Source organism: Bos mutus, chromosome 11, assembly GCF_027580195.1.
Source record: "Bos mutus isolate GX-2022 chromosome 11, NWIPB_WYAK_1.1, whole genome shotgun sequence".
NCBI classification, from domain to species: domain Eukaryota; kingdom Metazoa; phylum Chordata; class Mammalia; order Artiodactyla; family Bovidae; genus Bos; species Bos mutus.
In genome coordinates, this window is record NC_091627.1 from 57,768,638 (window position 1) to 57,787,581 (window position 18,944).

Sequence of the window (18,944 nt, forward strand, 5' to 3'; positions counted from 1 at the left end):
GATTGAGGGCAGGAGAAGAAGGGGGCAACAGAGGATGAGATAGTTGGATGGCATCATCAACGCAATGGACATGAGTTTGAGCAAACACTGGGAAATACTGACGGTCAGGGAAGCCTGGCACACTGAAGTCCATGGGGTCACAAAGAGTCAGACAGGACTGAGCGACTGAACAACAAGAATGGAATTCAAGGTTTTTCATGCTCTGGTCCTGTCTCCTTTCAGTCTCATATTCTGCTATTCCCCACCCGACATCCTTAGCAGCATGTAACTCTTGCTATTTCTCTCCTTGGCCATACTCACTGAGACACATGCTTTGTGGTACAGTCATGACCACCGTGAGAAGTAGGGCATTTTGACAGAGTCAACAGCGCTAACGTTTTTAAAAGTGTCAAGTAACAGAATAAAAGACACCCCTCATCTCACCATGATTAGAGCAGGTTTTCACTTTCTTACTTTATTAATTTCCAAACTGAGACTTGAACAAACCCATTTGACTTACACAACCACATCCCCATTCCTTCTCCTTTCCACACAATTATGGGGCACTTTCTAATTGGAAAAGATAATGATCTTTTAGAAGTCTTTCAGAACTGGGTTGATGTGGCTGGCCCCTTGGGCTGCCTCCTGCGTCTCCATTTCCTGTCCCTTCTTCATCGGTGTCATCATCCCTTCTCCAGCAGGCAGTGGGGCTTGGGAAGCTGACCCTGCCCATTAGGTACCCTGCCCCCTCCACCTCTGCTCAAGGACTAGTCAGGAATCCTTACTGAAGCCAACTGGGGCAGGGCATTAGCAACCATGAGAGGCTGTTACTGGTTCAACAGTGAACTTCAGTTTAAAACTGGCCCCACCAGCCTAAAGGGGGAATTCATGTTGCATGGCTTAGAGGGAAGAGGAGGGAGAGCTTTTTTCCTGTCTACTGGGAATTATGAAGTCAAAGAGGAGGCATCTGTCTTATTCCTCAAAGGAATATTAAATATAATGTATATTACTGTAGGGGCTTCCTAGGTGGCGATAGTGGTAAATGACCTGCCCACCAATGCCTGAGACGTTAAAGATGCGATTTCTGGGTTGGGAAGATCCCCTGGAGGAGAACATGGCAATCCATTCCAGTATCCTTGCCTGGATAATCCCATGGACAGAGGAACCTGGCAGGATACAGTCCATAGGGTCGTAGAGTCGGACACGACTGAAGAGACTTGGCACACACACACGCATATTACTGTTAAGTCCTCAAAGAATTGCCTGTTCAAACTTAACCATGGATTTTCTGTACAATCTGGAGTTCAAAGAGGAGACGTTGCACTGTGGTTCATGTAACCTCTCTCCTTCCTCTGGAATTTAATACAGCTCAGTAATAAAAAGACAATCCAGCAACCCCACTGCTGGGCATACACACTGAGGAAACCAGAAGGGAAAGAGACACGTGTACCCCAATGTTCATCGCAGCACTGTTTATAATAGCCAAGACATGGAAGCAACCTAGATGTCCATCAGCAGATGAATGGATAAGAAAGCTGTGGTACATATACACAATGGAGTATTACTCAGCCATTAAAAAGAATACATTTGAATCAGTTCTAATGAGGTGGATGAAACTGGAGCCTATTATACAGAGTGAAGTAAGCCAGAAGGAAAAACATAAATACAGTATACTAACGCATATATATGGAATTTAGAAAGATGGTAACAATAACCCAGTGTACGAGACAGCAAAAGAGACACTGATGTATAGAACAGTCTTATGGACTCTGTGGGAGAGGGAGAGGGTGGGAAGATTTGGGAGAATGGCAATGAAACATGTAAAATATCATGTAGGAAACGAGTTGCCAGTCCAGGTTCGATGCATGATGCTGGATGCTTGGGGCTGGTGCACTGGGACGGCCCAGAGGGATGGTATGGGGGAGGGAGGGAGGAGGGTTCGGGATGGGGAACACATGTATACCTGTGGCGGATTCATTTTGATATTTGGCAAAACTAATACAATTATGTAAAGTTTAAAAATAAAATAAAATTAGAGAAAAAAAAATAAAAAAATAAAAAGACAAATAACCCAGATAAAAATCAGGTGGGGAATTTGAATAGGCTTTTCTCCTTAGAAGATCTACAACTTAATTGTGGATTAAAGGGTTTTTTTGTGCCTGATACAGGCAGGGCTGACACAGGGGCTGAAGAGACTGGCAGGAACCAAGTCATGCTGCCGGGATGAATGGAGTCGGCAAACGTCTGAGGACAGAAACAGCAGGAAAGAAAGGCCCCGTGATTAGCAAGACTCCTGAGACACAAGGGTTCTCCACAAGCCATGTGTGCATTTATTAACTACGCTCTTTTCACGTATGTGTTTATACCTGTTTGTCCCACAAAAAAATATGAGGCATTTCCAAGCATATACAGATTAGAAACACATGAGTAAAAACCAGAACTGGAAAAGGGGCTCTGTGCCTGTTATCTTACTAGACTCTGATTACTCCATTTCACAGATGATGTTATCAGTGCCCCACAGCTGAGAAAATGGGGACTCTGGGGTTCAATCTCTGGGTTGGGAAGATCCCCTGGAGGAGGGCATGGCAGCCGATTCCCGTATTCTTGCCTGGAGAATCCAATGGACAGAGAAGCCTGGCGGGCTGCAATGGTCCAAGGGGTCACAAAGAGTTGGACATGACTGAAGCAACTTAGCAGGCATGCACACCAAACAATTAAGTCACTTGCCCAAGGTCTACTGTAATTGAGTGGCATTTAGATTTGAAACCAGGTCAAAGTTGAAGCTCTCTGCTCTCTGCATCACACTACCTATAACTTCTGGCTTCTTCTTTGTGGACACTCTACCCAGGCAAGGAGCAGAGTCATCAGGAGTCTGCACTCTGAAAACACACTGCTGGGTCCAAGCCCTGACTTGAGCACTCAGGTAACCTTAGACTTCATCTGTAAGATGCAAAGAACACTGCATGACAATTAAATATAATTTAATTTATAAAGATAATATATGTAAAGCACCCATATGTGTCAGTCATCATTAATACCATGCTACTTTACTTAAAATCATCTCATCTTTTGTCCAGGGCTGAACATTATCAGATAATTTGCAACTCAATCAGTGGAATTACCATTTAATATGACAATTGATTAAAAAATTAAATACACATTGAAGGAAAAATCCTGAAATACAATGTGAAATCATTAAAACAAAAAAATTAAACACAGAAATGACAAACAATAGGAAAAGAATTTCTTTCTGATCTGCTTTAAGAACATTTATGTTGATAGGATCACAGCATATTAACTTCACGAACCCCCAGGCCATAGGCCAATACCAGTCCATGATCTGTTAGAACTGGGCCACACTGCCAGAGGTAAGCAGCTGGCAAGCAAACAAAGCTTCATTTCTATTTACAGACGCTTCCCACTGCTCGCCTTACTGCTTGAGCTCCGCCTCTGTCAGATCAGCAGTGATATTATAAATGTAATATGCTTGAATCATCCCAAAACTATCCCCATTCCCACCCCAGGCCATGGAAAAACTGTCTTCCACAAAACCCATCCCTGGTGCTCAAAACCTCACCCCACGACTTCAGTGAATGAAGGAAGAACAATGAGGGCAAGGTGGGTGCTTTGAAGTGCAAAGGTTAAATGATTTCCCTTCTGCTTATAACTTTCATGAACATTTACTTATAACACTTTAGAGACGATATTACTATTTCAGTATACACTTGGAAATATTCTAATTTAAACCACACTGATAGAATAGCTAACCTTTATGCGATCGGGATCCATGTAAGGCATTCTTTTCATGTCACATTCTTCAGTAGTATGATTTAGCTTGAGGATATAAAAAAGGATCCACACTCCAAAAAGAAGCAGTGTACACCTAGAAAAAAGATTAATGAGGCACAATGATGCTGTCATGGAATAATCAAGAGAGAACATGTGAAATAACTGAAAACCTAATCCAAATTGAGTTTGTCTGACGCGTGGCAAGAAAGTACAGCCTTTATGATGACCTCGTAGGGCGGCATTTCTTATTTTCCTAACAAGATAAATGAGTCACTTATGACTGTCTTTGTTATAAACAAGTAAAAAATTTTCTTCTGCAAAGGCACCACAGTAAAATCTGAATCACAATAAAGATTATTGGACTTCAAAGAAAATACTGAATTTTGAGCTACAGAATCTCAGCTTTGTTTGCTACTCTAAAATAGCCCTTCAAATTCTGTAAGATTCCACTTACATGAGATGCACCTAGTCAAAATTACAGAAACAGAACCTAAAATGTTGGTTGCCAGGGGCTAGAGGAAGCGGAGGAGGGGGTAGTGTTTAATGGGTACAAAGGATCCAGAGTTGTGGAGGTGGACAGTGCGATGTGTAACAGTGTGAATGTGTTCAATGCCGATGAAACTGTACACTTAGAAATGGTTAGGACCGTAATTCTAAGGTATTTTACCATAATAAAAAAAATTGGGAGAAAATACTGTGAGCTCTTCCATACAAAAAGAAAACAAAATAAATAATCTACTTATTATTCTTCTAAAAAATTATACCCAGAAACGAGACAGAATGAACTAAGGCAGTATCACCAGTCACCTTGAAGACCACCTGTGAAAACAATTTTTAAAACTCTGATAAATTTTTTTTTAAAGACTGATAAATTAAAACTATTCCACAGTTTAAAACACACACACACACACACACACACACACACACACACACTGGGAGAAAAGAACTGAGTTTAGTCCTGGTTCTAGAAATCTCATTCTTTTTGGCCAGGCCATGAGGCTTATGAGATTTTAGTTCCCCAGCCAGGGACTGAACTTGGGGCCAGGCCGTGAAATGACGAGTCCTAACTGCTGGACTGCCAGGGAAGTCCTAAGAAATCTCGTTTTACTAAGCTCCCCAAGGGTTACTGACAAAGTAAAGGTTAAAAAAATTTAAATCAAGTTTAAGAAACACTCCTTTAAATAATTTGTGCTATTGAAAAAACAAAGTGAAGGAATAACCTTAAGGGGAAAATAATCTATTTTTTAAAGAAAGGGACAGTTTAAAAAATACAGCATCTAGCATAGTATACTGTACACAATAGTGTGAAATATTTCCTAGTATCTGAGGATTATGATGCAAGAAAGTATCACTAGGAAGTGGGAGGTGATATACGTATAATTATGGCTGATTTGCACTATTGTATGGCAGAAACCAACACGACATTGTAAAGCAATTTTCTTCCAATTTAAAAACAAATTAAAAACAAGACTTCTTGATTCTCATTTCAACAGAGTCCACCATGAAACCTGAACAAGTATCTTAATTCTTCTGTGGGATCAAATACAGAAGTGAGTGGGATGCAACCATTTGTGTAAAAGTGAGGGGTGACTCATTTGTGTAAAAATGAGTGAGTGGGATGCACCCATTTGTGTAAAGAGGGGTAAGTGAGTGGGATGCAACCATTTGTGTAAAAAACTGAAGGTGTGGGGAGGGAAATACACACACAGAGTACCTGTTACACACACAAGACTGGTGATACCAGTCATCCTCAAGTGGAAAGAGGAAGTGTGGGCAGCAGAGATTCAGATCGGTTTCGAATCTTGTGAAGGCAGTTATTACCTATTCCTTTCTTCAGCCCTCAGTAAAGATATTATATTGAGTGCATTAATAATTCCCTTATTTTGATTAGAAAAGAAAAAAAGGGGGGAATTTCCTAGCAGTCCAGTGGTTAGGACTTGAAGCTTCCAATGCAGGGGATCAGGGGAACTAAGATCCTGTAAGTCATGCAGCATGGACAAAAAAAAAAAAAAAGAAAGAAGAAAAGGTTAATAGCAGGTTCAGTGTCTACAGCACTGATTTTGCTGCACTGTAATTCCTGGCTGTGAGTCTGTCCCATCCACATTGTATGGGGTTCTGGTCCTAGGTCTATCTCCCACTTGGCCAGTACCCAGCACAGGGCCAGGCATGTGGAAGCCTTGATAATCATGGTGACTGCAGCCATGAAATTAAAAGATGCTTACTCCTTGGAAGGAAAGTTATGACCAACCTAGATAGCATATTCAAAAGCAGAGACATTACTTTGCCAACAAAGGTCCGTCTAGTCAAGGCTATGGTTTTTCCTGTGGTCATGTATGGATGTGAGAGTTGGAATGTGAAGAAAGCTGAGTGCCAAAGAATTGATGCTTTTGAACTGTGGTGTTGGAGAAGACTTTTGAGAGTCCCTTGGACTACAAGGAGATCCAACCAGTCCATTCTGAAGGAGATTAGCCCTGGGATTTCTTTGGAAGGACTGATGCTAAAGCTGAAACTCCAGTACTTTGGCCACCTCATGCGAAGATTTGACTCATTGGAAAAGACTCTGATGCTGGGAGGGATTGGGGGCAAGAGGAGAAGGGGACGACAGAGGATGAGATGGCTGGATGGCATCACGGACTCGATGGACGTGAGTCTGAGTGAACTCCGGGAGTTGGTGATGGACAGGGAGGCCTGGCGTGCTGCGATTCATGGGGTCGCAAAGAGTCGGACACGACTGAGCGACTGAACTGAACTGATGATAAAAGGAGATGTTTATTGATATACACTTTCTTTTCTACCCATCTCCTTCCCAAATTAGTAAAATGAGGTGAGAGACTAGATTTCAGGGTTGGATTTCTACCCAGAGACATGAAAAAAAAAGGTAATTTACCACCTGGTTTCGCTGGTATCAAATAAAACCAACAAGATCCCCCCTTTAACAATTCTTTCTCTTATTAATGACTTCCCAGGTGCCTCAGTGGTAAAGAATCTTCCTGCAGGCAGGAGCCCTGGGTTCAATTCCTGGGTTGGGAAGATCCCCTGGAAGAGGGAATGGCAACCCACTCCAGTACTCTTGCCAAGAAAATCCCAAGGACAGAGGAGCCTGAAGGGCTACAGTCCATGGGTTTGCAAAGAGTCAGTCACATGACTGAATGCGCATGCTCACACTCACATCTCTTATTAGGATGGAAGGGTAACCTGGCTGGAATACTTCTCATGCTTTTTAGTGTTTAATGTTAAATGTTATTCAAATGCCTGTAGGGAATTTTAATTAACCGCATTTTTAGACTCACTGGAAATGGCGAAGGGGAAGCCCTCTTTTGTTGGACAGCAGTGGGAAGGGCTGTGACCTGGAAGTTGCAGGGCCTGGAGACCCCTAGGCCAGCACTGCACTGCCACCAAGGACGACCTGATGCAGGCACCTGGGGCACATGTGCTCTGAACCCTGACTCAGACATGCCTTTAAATGACCGTGACCAAGTGTGGCCAAGGGGCTCTCACTGAATTTTTCTCCCAGTTCTGCCCAAATCAGAGGCATCTTGTGGCCCGAGGCCCCAGTCTTACTTGAGGATGTCTTTTAGCAACAAGTTGGGTCTTCGCATCTTGTTCTGAGCTCTGGTGTACCATTGCAGGGAGGGCCGTGAGCAATCCCTTCTCAGTTTCATGCGGCTGTGGTCACTTGGCATTGCTGTGAAGAGAGGAGAGGTAGGAGGAGGGGAAGAGGCAAGTAAGTTTGGTAGATGATGCTTTTAAAGAAACTTTTTTCGCAGGGGTGGGGTTGGGAGGCACATTGTGTGGCTTGCAGAATTTTAGTTCCCTGACCAGGGATTGAACCTGGGGCCTCAGCAGTGAAAGCACAGAGTCCTAACCACTGGACCACCAGGAATTCCCTAAGGAGCCTTGATGTTGTACAGCCGTACCATGTAACACTACTCAGCCAGAAAGAGGAGTGACGGATTGATAGACACAGTAACTGGACGAATCTCGAGCTGAGCCAACACTAAAAGGTTACGCACTATAGGATTTGATTTACATAATGTTCTTGAAATGACAAAATTACAGAAATGTAAACGGATCAGTAGTGGTCAGGAGTACGGGAAGGAAAGGTGGAAGTGGCTGTGGGAAGGCAACATGAGGGGTCCCTGTGGGGATAGAAATATTCTGTTTCTTGACTATATGCCTGCCAATATCCCAGCTTCAATAGCCTACAGTTTTGCTGCCGTTAGGGGGAAGGGCTTCCCAGGTGGCTCTCTGGTAAAGAATATGCCCGCCAATGCAGGGGATGCAGGAGACGTGGGTCTGATTCCTGGATTGGGAAGACCTCCAGGAGTAGCAAGTGGCAACACGCTCTAATCCATTCTTGCTTGGGAAATCCCATGGACAGAGGAGCCTGGAGGGCTACCGTCCATAGGGTCAGAAAGAGTTGGACACGACCGAGCACACACAGACACACACCACTACAGGGGAAAGGAGTAATCTGAGTTATATCTTACAACTGCATGTGACTCTACAACTATCCCCAAATTAGGTCTAATTTTTTTTTTTTTTTGAGCCTTTACCTTTTAGAGATACATATGGAACTATTTACAGACAAACAGGAGACCTGAAAACTGCTTCAAAAAACAGGAAGGGGATAAGTGTGTGTGGGAATAGCTGAAACAAGATGAACCTTAAATTGCTATTGAATCTAGGCAATGGGTACACAGGGTTCACTGTACAATTCTCAATGATATTTGAAATTTTCTACCATAAAAATTTAAAAAGAAAGTGTACATAAAAAAGAAAAGGAATGTACACAGAGGAAGAGGGTTACACTAAGGAAAAAAGAAAACATGCTAATTTTAAAAGAAGTTTTTCTTTAAAAAATATATATGTTCTCAGGCACATAATTTTTTGAATTAATTTTATTCTCAGATTCTCAATTTTTAAGTAACATTCTAATGGGTATTGTAGTAGACATCAAAACATCTCCCCCCATATCAGTTTCCCCCCTCCTCTCAGTTGAACAGAACTCTGGATTTTTAGCTGGGCACATGGCCTCCCAGAATAAAGACTACATTTCCCAGCCTCCCTAGGGGCTCAGTACAGTCTCATGGCTAAGTTCTAGTCAGTGGGAAACAAGCAGAAGTGACTTGTACAACTTGAGGGTGCATCTCTTGGTGTACTCCCCTCTCTCTTTTATCCCTCTTCCTGATGGCTGAAATACTGACACCTGATGAGCCGCTCTGGACCACACAGCACATCACCCAAGAGATGGAGGAGCAATGAGAGAGAAGAGACCTGGGTCTTTGGACCACCCCTACGGACAGAGCCACCAATCCACCTTGGACCACCTGTCTCTGGACTCTTGCATGACAGAAATAAACTTCTGTCTCATTTAAGCAACTGTTACTTAAATCTCAACTAGTACAGGCACCTATAGCATTATGGTATGTTTATATATTAATTTAGGAAATCATATCTTTACTATACTTAGTCTTGTAGCAGGAAGAAGCAACATCTCATTATTCATTTCCCCCATTAGTGTTGTGACATTTTCTTTGAAAAAAACTTCTGAAACTGACATTCAAGTACTTGATGTTTTGCTACCATTAACACTCTCCCCAGTTCTAACCGTGCAGCACTAGAATGTAAGAATTTTCATAGACCTGCTTCACTCCATTTGAATATTTAAAAAAAAAAACATGCCAAGGGCTTCATGAGCAAACTTCTGCTGAAGAATCTATTGAATTCTTTTTAAAGGAGAAATGAGATCAACTGAGACCGTGAAAGGTTTTCAACCACCATAACTCTGTGATTACTTGGACACACAGTCAGCCAAGCAGAGGGTCCCAAGGGGCTGCTTATGATCAAGACATTTATAAAGTGGAAGTTTCTATGATGCCTGTGTTTTTATGACCAGAATGACACTTCACGCCTGAGTGGACCCCTCGAGAACAAAGCAGACAGCGCTATTAGAATCTGGATTCTGCTCTTGCCTTTGGCTGGCACCCTGGACAGGGCTGTGGGCTCTGGCCTCTACTCTCCCACTCCTCTTTCTCATCCTCTCTGCAACTGAGACTGAAACCTGCAAACTGCATTCCTGGACTCTCCACTGTGCCACCCGGCTTCCTGCTGAGTTGCGACTGTGGACCATCTAGGTGTAAGCCTGGAAGGCAAGGACAGGGGGCGGCAGCCCTTTCTTTTCCCTGACTCCATGACATAGGAGCAGAAGAGATGGAGTTGCCCAAAGGTAACTCCAGCAGCAGCTGGGGCTGCCAGCATCCTAGGTTTCTACCCAACAGAGGGGATGGCACCTCTAGTTCTGTGACAAGTACAAGCTTCGGCACAGGGTGACAGTGGCCCCCTGGTCGCTGGCCCCTGCCCTTGCCTTCCAGGCTTCCATCCCAATGGTTGAGGGTTTAGGTAACCTGCATCCTTTAGGCACTCTGGTTTCTGGCCACAGCTTTCCAATCCAACCCCATCAGAGGCCTTTCTTAAATCCTGTCCATGTTCCTTCCTGGGGTCTCTGGACAGGCAGCATCTTCTGGAAGCCCCTTCTGTGCTTGCCCTGTCAGTTTCTGGTCAGGCTCTCTCTCCTGAAAGTGAAAGTGAAGTCGCTCAGTCGTGTCCTACTCTTTGCGACCCCATGGACTGTAGGCTCCTCTGTCCATGGGATTCTCCAGGTAAGAATACTGGAGTGAGTTGCCATTTCCTTCTCCAGGGGATCTTCCCAACCCAGGGTTCAAACCCAGGTCTCCTGCATTGCAGGCAGATGCTTTATCCTCTGAGCCAAATGCCCAGCTTCCTTCATAGGTCTCTCCTCCCCACCGTGACGGCCCAGCTGCTCCTTCACTCAGTCTGCAGACCACATTGGGTGCCTTGGAATCACACCTCCATTCCCACCTCTGCAATCATCAACTCCCCCATGCAAGGCACAGGACTCCAGGGTCCCAGTCCCCATTCTCTGCACCATTTTCTCCTTGCAAAAGTGGAAGCGCTACTCACTCAGTCATGTCCGACTCTGCAACCCTGTGGACTGCTGCCCACCAGGCACTTCTGTCCATGGGATTCTCCAGGCAAGAATACTGGAGTGGGTTGCCATTCCCTTCTTCAGTGGATCTTCCCGAATCAGGGATCGAACCTGGATCTTCCACATTGCAGGCAGATTCTTTATTGTCTGAGCCACCAGGGAAGCTTCTTCATCCTTAAACCCTCTCCTTCTCTGTGAAGCTCATTTTAAATACCATAATCACCCCTGGGCACTCCCCTATCTCTGTTTACCATTATGAACTGAAATTTCCTGTGTACATTTTAGGTTTCCTCTACCCTTTTGCCTGGATGACTGAGCTGCAGGGGTAGGACCTGGCACAGAACAGGACCTTAAGAAACATTCCAGGGATATCCCTGGAGGTCCAGTGGTCAAGAATCTGGCTTCCAACAGAGGGGATGCGGGTTTGATCCTTGGTTTGGGAAGTGATACCCCACATGACGTGGAGCAACTAGGCCCATGTGCCACAACTAGAAAACCTGAATGCTGAAATTTGAAAAGCCTGCATGCCACAACAAAGATCCAGCACAGCCAAAAAAGAAAGAAAGAAACATCCCACATGGAATGAATGTGTTATATGCCTATAGTCTGTCATCAAACATGATAAATTCCCCACCACCAAAATGTACTTTCCCAGTGATATCTAAGATTCAAACTAAAACTGAATGTGAACAGGAATTATAAGAGCAAAGAGTAAATTGTAATTTCTACTGAACTATCTAACATGCCTGCATGCATCCATCCAAGTCACTTCAGTAGTGTCCAACTCTTTGTGACCCCATGGACTATAGCCCACCAGTCTCCTCTGTCCATGGGATTCTTCAGGCAAGAATATTGAAGTGAGTTGCCATTTCCTTCTTCAGGGGATCTTCCAACCCAGGGATCGAATCTGTGTCTTTTAGGTCTCCTGCATTGGCAAACAGGTTCTTTACCTTTTAGTAAAGCACCACCTGGGAAGCCCTTCTAACATGCCTCAGTTCAGTTCAATTCAGTTCAGTCGCTCAGTCGTGTCCAACTCTTTGCAACCCCATGAATCGCAGCACACCAGGCCTCCCTGTCCATCACCAACTCCCGGAGTTCACTCAGACTCACGTCCATTGAGTCCGTGATGCCATCCAGCCATCTCATCCTCTGTCGTCCCCTTCTCCTCCTGCCCCCAATCCCTCCCAGCATCAGGGTCTTTTCCAATGAGTCAACTCTTCGCATGAGGTGGCCAAAGTACTGGAGTTTCAGCTTTAGCATCATTCCTTCCAAAGAAATCCCAGGGCTAATCTCCTTCAGAATGGACTGGTTGGATCTCCTTGCAGTCCAAGGGATTCTCAAGAGTCTTCTCCAACACCACAGTTCAGAAGCATCACTTCTTTGGCACTCAGCTTTCTTCACAGTCCAGCTCTCGCATCCATACATGACCACAGGAAAAACCATAGCCTTGACTAGATGGACCTTTGTTGGCAAAGTAATGTCTCTGCTTTTGAATATGCTATCTAGGTTGGTCATAACTTTCCTTCCAAGGAGTAAGCGTCTTTTAATTTCATGGCCTAGCAACAGGTAATTTGTTGGTAACTTGTGGTATAAATCATATGGAACATTCCCCGTGGCTGTTAAAGCCTTGATATATGAAGCAGAATCTGTGACCACAGCCTCTGCTGAGAAGAAGTTAGACACGTGAAATCTCGGAACTCCTCACCACCCCACACTCCTGTTAAAGCCTTGATATATGAAGCAGAATCTGTGACCACAGCCTCTGCTGAGAAGAGGTTAGACATGTGAAATCTCGGAACTGCTCACCACCCCACACTCCTGCTGCATCATGGGATTCAAATAAACATTTAGTTTGAGAAGCTCTCACTTAAAGTATTCAGTGCCTACATTTATTGACACAGAAAGATACTGTAAGAAAAAAAGCTGGTTTGTAAAATCATATGTATATATACGTGTAATCATGTTCTGGGGTATATGCATTCAAACCAGGAGAATTTGATTACCCATATGAAGTTCCACTTGGGCTGGAATATCTTCTTTCAACTTAGAAGGGACCATTTGGATTCCATGTTCCTCCACACAACAAAAGGAGGGCCAACCTACCCGAGTTGTCTTCACACACTTACAGCTGACATACAGCTAAGTGGGGCTAAGGTGCTCCTTTGGAGAACCCAGGAGTTTATAGTCATGCTCATCTCTATACCATCTGCACTGTGTCCACTCAATTCCTTTGTCTTTAATGTTCTGTTTGGGACTTCCCCGTGATCCAGTGGGTTAATAATTCCACATGTTGTGAGGCAACTAAGTTGTGTGCACCACAACTACTGAGCCCACGTGCCACAACTACTGAAGCCTGTGCACCCTAGAGTGTGTGCAACCAGAAAAGCCACTGCAATGAGAAGCTCATGAACTGCAAGTAGAGAGGAGCCTCTGCTCTCTGCAACTAGAGAAAAGCCTGCACGTGGCAACAAAGACATATAAATGAATTTCTAAAAATGTTCTCTTTGGCGGAAGATGGCAAGCAATTGAAGGTTCCATTAGAACACTTATCATGAGACAAGTTTCTCATAATTTTTTCTTTTGAATAGACATTTCTCTCTTGTCTTTCCCACTAGAATATAGATTCCAAGAGAGTGTGTGTCTTTGCTCACCACTGAGTTCACAGTGCCTAGGATGGTAAGAGGCACATAATAGGCAACTAATACCTATTTACTGAATAAATACTCCATTTCTTACGAGGTTTCAGAGGTGATGGTAGTTTTAGGCATTCCTCCAAGGACGTGGGTTGGCAGGCCACCACCATCTGCCCTGTGGCACTTTCCTGGTTCCCAACTTGTCCATCTCCTTCACGGGCAGCTTCTCCCACTCCTTCCAAGTGCTAAGATCCCAGGACTGATGAATATCTCCCTTCTTTCATTCAGACTGCCAGGGTAAGAGCCTCCACTAATCCCTTCTATGCAGAAAAGACCTGGCTTTCAAAATTACATATTTCCAGTCACATATAAAAATATAATAGCTGCTTCTCAAATGTTTATATATTTGATGAGCAAATCACTCTTATTAAGGCCCCGATGAAGAAACATTAGGGCAAGGTCCAGGCTTTCAGTCCACTTGTAGATCTGGCACTAACGGTTTCAAATTAAGAATTAATCAACCAAGATAAGAGTACAACATATGCTGCAAAGCAGTATGTGAAAAATTGTTGATAAACTATACAGGCAATTGCTGTATAGGGCAATTTAGTGCCCTAAAAGAATAGGGCACTAATTTTATTGGGGGGAATAATCCTACACAAGATATCACTAAATCCTAAATCACTAAAACAAATACTTCATTGAACTGCTATCTGCATTTAACCTGATAAATTTAATCTGCTGAAAGTCACACATGGAGAAGTAGGGGGCTGAGAATTCCAACCGTCTTTATCCATGCCCTTCCACGTGGGGGTTGCTTAGGGAGGGTAGGTATCGGAATAGGTGGGTAGACCTGTATGTGAAGGGTTTTTGGGGTTTTTGTTTATTTTTTAACAATAAAGGCAGGCTTTCCGGGTGGCTCAGTGGTAAAGAATCTGCCTGCAAGTAGGACATCCAGAAGACACCAGTTTGACCCATGGGTTGGGAAGATCTCCTGGAGAAGGGCATGGCAACCCACTTAGTATTCTGGCCTGGAGAATCCCATGAACAGAGGAGCCTGGCAAGCTATAGCCCATGGGGTCGCAAGGGGTAGGACATGACTGGAGCGACTTAACACGCACACACACGCAAGATTATTAAAAACAAAAGCTCGAAGCTGACGAAGCAGTAAATAAAAAGGACATGGTTGGTCTGGGAAGATGAGCAGGTACAGCTTAGATATTAACATGGCAGCCAAAAGAGCATGCCCTTCTAGGTGGGAGGTGTCTGAGAAGGACTGTACAGCAGGACAGAAGGCAGCCTCACCAGGCTGCCAGTGGACAGCAGGGCAGGATGCTGGGTGCTTGAGAGGAAGGGTAGCCTGAGGCACATCTGGGTGAGAAAGAAGACAGGATGAGGACAGACATGGATCAAGAAATCACGAAGACCCGCACCGAAAAGACGCAGGCCAAGACCAATTTGGGTCCCAGTTACGGAAAGAAACAGGAATGGAAGTCAACTTTAGTAGTTTAGTGATGATGGCCACAGGACTGGAAAAGGTCAGTTTTCATTTCAATCCCAAAGAAAGTCAATGCCAAAGAATACTCAAACTATTGCACAAGTGCACTCATCTCACACGCTAGTAAAGTAATGCTCAAACTTCTTCAAGCCAGGCTTCAACAGTACGTGAACCGTGAACTTTCAGATGTTCAAGCTGGATTTAGAAAAGGCAGAGGAACCAGAGATCAAATTGCCAACATCCTTTGGATCACTGATAAAGCAAGAGAGTTCCAGAAAAACATCTGTTTCTGCTTTATTGACTATGTCAAAGCCTTTGAATGTGTGGATCACAATAAACTGTGGAAAATTCTGAAAGAGATGGGAATACCAGACCACCTGACCTGACTCCTGAGAAATCGGTATGCAGGTCAAGAAGCAACAATTAGAACTAGACATACAACAACAGACTGGTTCCAAATCGGGAAAGGAGTACGTCAAGGCTGTATACTGTCAGCCTGCTTATTTAACTTATATCCAGAATACATCATGAGAAACGCTGGACTGGATGAAGCACAAGCTGGAATCAAGATTTCCAGGAGAAATATCAATAACCTCAGATATGCAGATGACACCACCCTTATGGCAGAAAGCAAAGAACAACTAAAGAGCCTCTTGATGAAAGTGAAAGAGGAGAGTGAAAAAGTTGGCTTAAAACTCAACATTCAGAAAACTAAGATCACGGCATCTGGTCCCATCACTTCATGGCAAATAGATGGGGAAACAGTGGAAACAGTGACAGATTTTATTTTGGGGGGCTCCAAAATCACTACAGATGGTGACTGCAGCCATGAAATTAAAAACACTTGCTCCTTGGAAGAAAAGTTATGACCAACCTAGACAGCATATAAAAAGCAGAGACATCACTTTGCTAAAAAGGTCCGTCTAGTTAAAGCTATGGCTTTTCCAGTAGTCATGCATGGATGTGAGAGTTAGACTATAAAGAAAGCTGAGTGCCATAGAATTGATGTTTTTGAACTGTGGTGTTAAAGAAGACTCTTGAGAGTCCCTTGGACTGCAAGGAGATCCAACCAGTCCATTCTAAAGGAAATCAGTCCTGAATATTCATTGGAAGGACTGATGCTGAAGCTGAAACTCCAATACTTTGGCCACCTGATTTGAAGAACTGACTCATTTCAAAAGATGCTGATGCTGGGAAAGATTGAAGGTGGGAAGAAGAGACAACAGAGGATAAGACAGTTAGATAGCATCACTGACTCAATGGTCATGAGTTTGAGTGAACTCCTGGAGTTTGTGATGGACAGGGAGGCCTGGCGTGCTGCAGTCCATGGGATTGCAAAGAGTCGGACACAACCGAGCGACTGAACTGAACTGAACTCATGATGATATGAGGAACTTGAGATGATAAATAACTAGAGCAAGACATCCCAGAGGCAGCTGGAAATGCCCACACACCCCTCCTCCCCCGCTCCCCCCCGGCCGGTGCCCCCAGGCTCCACAGAATACCCACCCTTCCAGCCAGCCTTTCTCAGCAGGTCTGAGAGTGACACCCTGAGCCACTTCATCAACAAGATGAAGTCAATTCACGTCTTTCCTGTGAACCTCAACTGGTACAAGTCACACCCATCCACAGGAAAGCAGAAAAGATAATTACTTGAATTGTGCTTGGGGTTTGTGTTTTAGATACTTGATAAAAGAGGACAGGAGGCAAGATAGAAAGCCTGCCCCAGGAGGAGACGGCTGCTCTGAAGTGTGAAGAGATTAAACATCCCCTGGTGCCAAGGACAACAAACCCAGCTATAGCAGGAGCAGGGGCAGCTGGGTGAGGAGGGGAGACCCACCCTGTGGGCAGAAGGAGCAAAGCAGAAGTCTGGGGAGCTTGGGGAGCAAGTAAGCTAGGTGCAGCTGAGAAAGTATGGCCTGGGTACGGGCACAGGCAGGAGTTAAGGGCAATACTGTGGGTTTGCTGGACATCCCAGGGCTGGCGCCACATCTCAGCTGCAAGTATTGACACAGAACACAACCACCCGCTTCTCCACGGATGTGCGCTCTGTCCCCAGGCAATGACTAACGGAGTACAAAAGGCCTGGGATCACTCTGAGCAAGCAATTCAAGCTCCTTGGGGGACAGCAGAGACCATGATTCCTATTTCAGGCTCTGTTTCTAGGGAACCATGACTCATACAGTAAAGAATCTGCCTGCAGCACAGGATACCAGGGTTTGATCCCTGGGTGGAGAAGATCCCCTTGGAGGAAGACATGGCAACCCACTCCAGTATTCCTGCCTGGAGAATCCCCATGTACAGAGAAGCCTGGAGGGCTATACAGTCCATGAGGTTGCAGAGTCAGACACGACTGAGCAACTAACAGTTTCACTTTCTAGAGAACCTGACCTAAGATAGGCCATTATGTCTGCAGGGTCAATGTATGGATGATGGCAGATGGTCATGGACGATCACGAGAAGAAACCTTGAAGATTTTATTCGGTGTGGTGGTAGGGGGTCATGATATGTGCAAGAGCATCACTGGGGAGGCAGCAGGGATGTGATGGAGGTGGCGAGCCTGAGGCAGGGCTGGCCTCAGCAGCAGACCTTGTGCCCTGGCCGCCATGCTGGTGGCCAGATGGTCAGGAAGGGCTTCCAGCTGCAGAAGAGATGGGTTTGAGGTAGGTCAGATGTGGTGAGCAGGCAGGATGGAAGAGAACTCGAGTGTCAGGGATGTCACAAGAAGGACATGTGAGTCCCCAGGGCCTGTGGGCCATCAGGCTGATAGACTCCATGCTTGGAGCCCTGGGGAGGGATCTGAGCTGGAGTTTCAGCCAAGGCTTTCAGCTAAAAGAGTATATCTTTTTTCTTTTGTTTTTTAGTTGCACCTTGAGGCATATGGGATCTTAGTTCCCTGACTAGGGATCGAACCTGTGCCCCTGCAGTGGAAGCCCACAACCCTAACCACTGAACCCCCAGGGAAGTCCCCGGGGGTGTCTTCTTCTCACAGAATGGGAAGTCCAGGGGCTTCCCAAACAGAGCGGGGCTGGAACATGGCCTCTCAAAGCCGTTGGTGTTCCTGGCTCCCACCAGTATCTGCTCCAAACTCCAGGCTGGAGGGAGATGAGGGATGAACCAGAGAGGAAGGGAAGGCACCTCCATCAGGGGAGGAAAAACTTCCCTGGAAATCCCTGACAGGCTGCCAGTTCTGTCCCTTTAGCCAGAACTGCCTCATGTGACCACCCCCAGCTGCCAGGAAGGTTTCACATGCTGCTCAGGCTGCTTCCTGCATGGAATGAGAATCCTGCCCGTGAGGAGGGTGGAGACAAGGAATATTTCCGAGTCAGCAGTAGGGCCATCGATGCCCTGATAAGGGCACGGAACTGTTTGGATAAAGGCACAATTAAGGCTGCTCTAAAGAGAGTAGATCCCCAAGAGGAAGAACAAAGGGCAGAGCCTTCCAGGGATTGGAGAGAAGAGGAAAATGCTGCTGGAAATCAGACAAGGACACCTTCAGTAAAAATCTGTGACTCTGTGTGACAATTTCAAGCCCATAACACTCCAGAAATTCAAGCATTTAAGAAAGGAGTACAACAGTTCCTAAACAAAATGCATTTTGAATTGCTTTAACCCTGACGGAGGAGCTTGGTAGGCTGCAGTCCATGGGGTTGCTAAGAGTCGGACACGACTGAGCGACTTCATTTTCACTTTTCATTTTCATGCATTGGAGAAGGAAATGGCAACCCACTCCAGTATTCTTGCCTGGAGAATCCCAGGGACTGTGGAGCCTGGTGGGCTGCCATCTATGGGGTTGCACAGAGTCGAACATGACTGAAGCGACTTAGCAGCAGTAGCAGCAACCTAAAAAAGTAACACGTGTCCCCACTAAGCTGACTTAAAACTCAACATTCAAAAAACGAACATCATGGCATCCAGTCCCATCACTTCACTGCAAATAGATGGGGAAAAAATGGAAACAGTGACAGACTTTATTTTCTTGGGCTCCAAAATCATTTCAGATGGTGACTGCAGCCATGAAATTAAAAGACCCTTG

General features: G+C 45.0%; 1 protein-coding gene and 1 non-coding gene across 4 annotated transcripts in view; both read right to left on the reverse strand.

The window, feature by feature from the left end:
• ST3GAL5 (ST3 beta-galactoside alpha-2,3-sialyltransferase 5) overlaps window positions 1–18,944 on the reverse strand; it is a 58,462-nt gene that overhangs the window by 20,142 nt on the left and 19,376 nt on the right. For all 3 annotated transcript variants that reach the window (XM_070379430.1, XM_070379428.1, XM_070379429.1), the window contains 2 exons: window positions 7,330–7,453; window positions 3,748–3,862 (listed from right to left, as the gene is read on the reverse strand). In XM_070379430.1, the coding sequence (XP_070235531.1) occupies window positions 3,748–3,862; window positions 7,330–7,453 (239 nt within the window). The remainder of the gene's footprint in view (window positions 1–3,747; window positions 3,863–7,329; window positions 7,454–18,944) is intronic.
• TRNAE-UUC (transfer RNA glutamic acid (anticodon UUC)) lies at window positions 7,579–7,651 on the reverse strand. Its single transcript has one exon. It is a non-coding gene; the product is annotated as a tRNA-Glu (tRNA).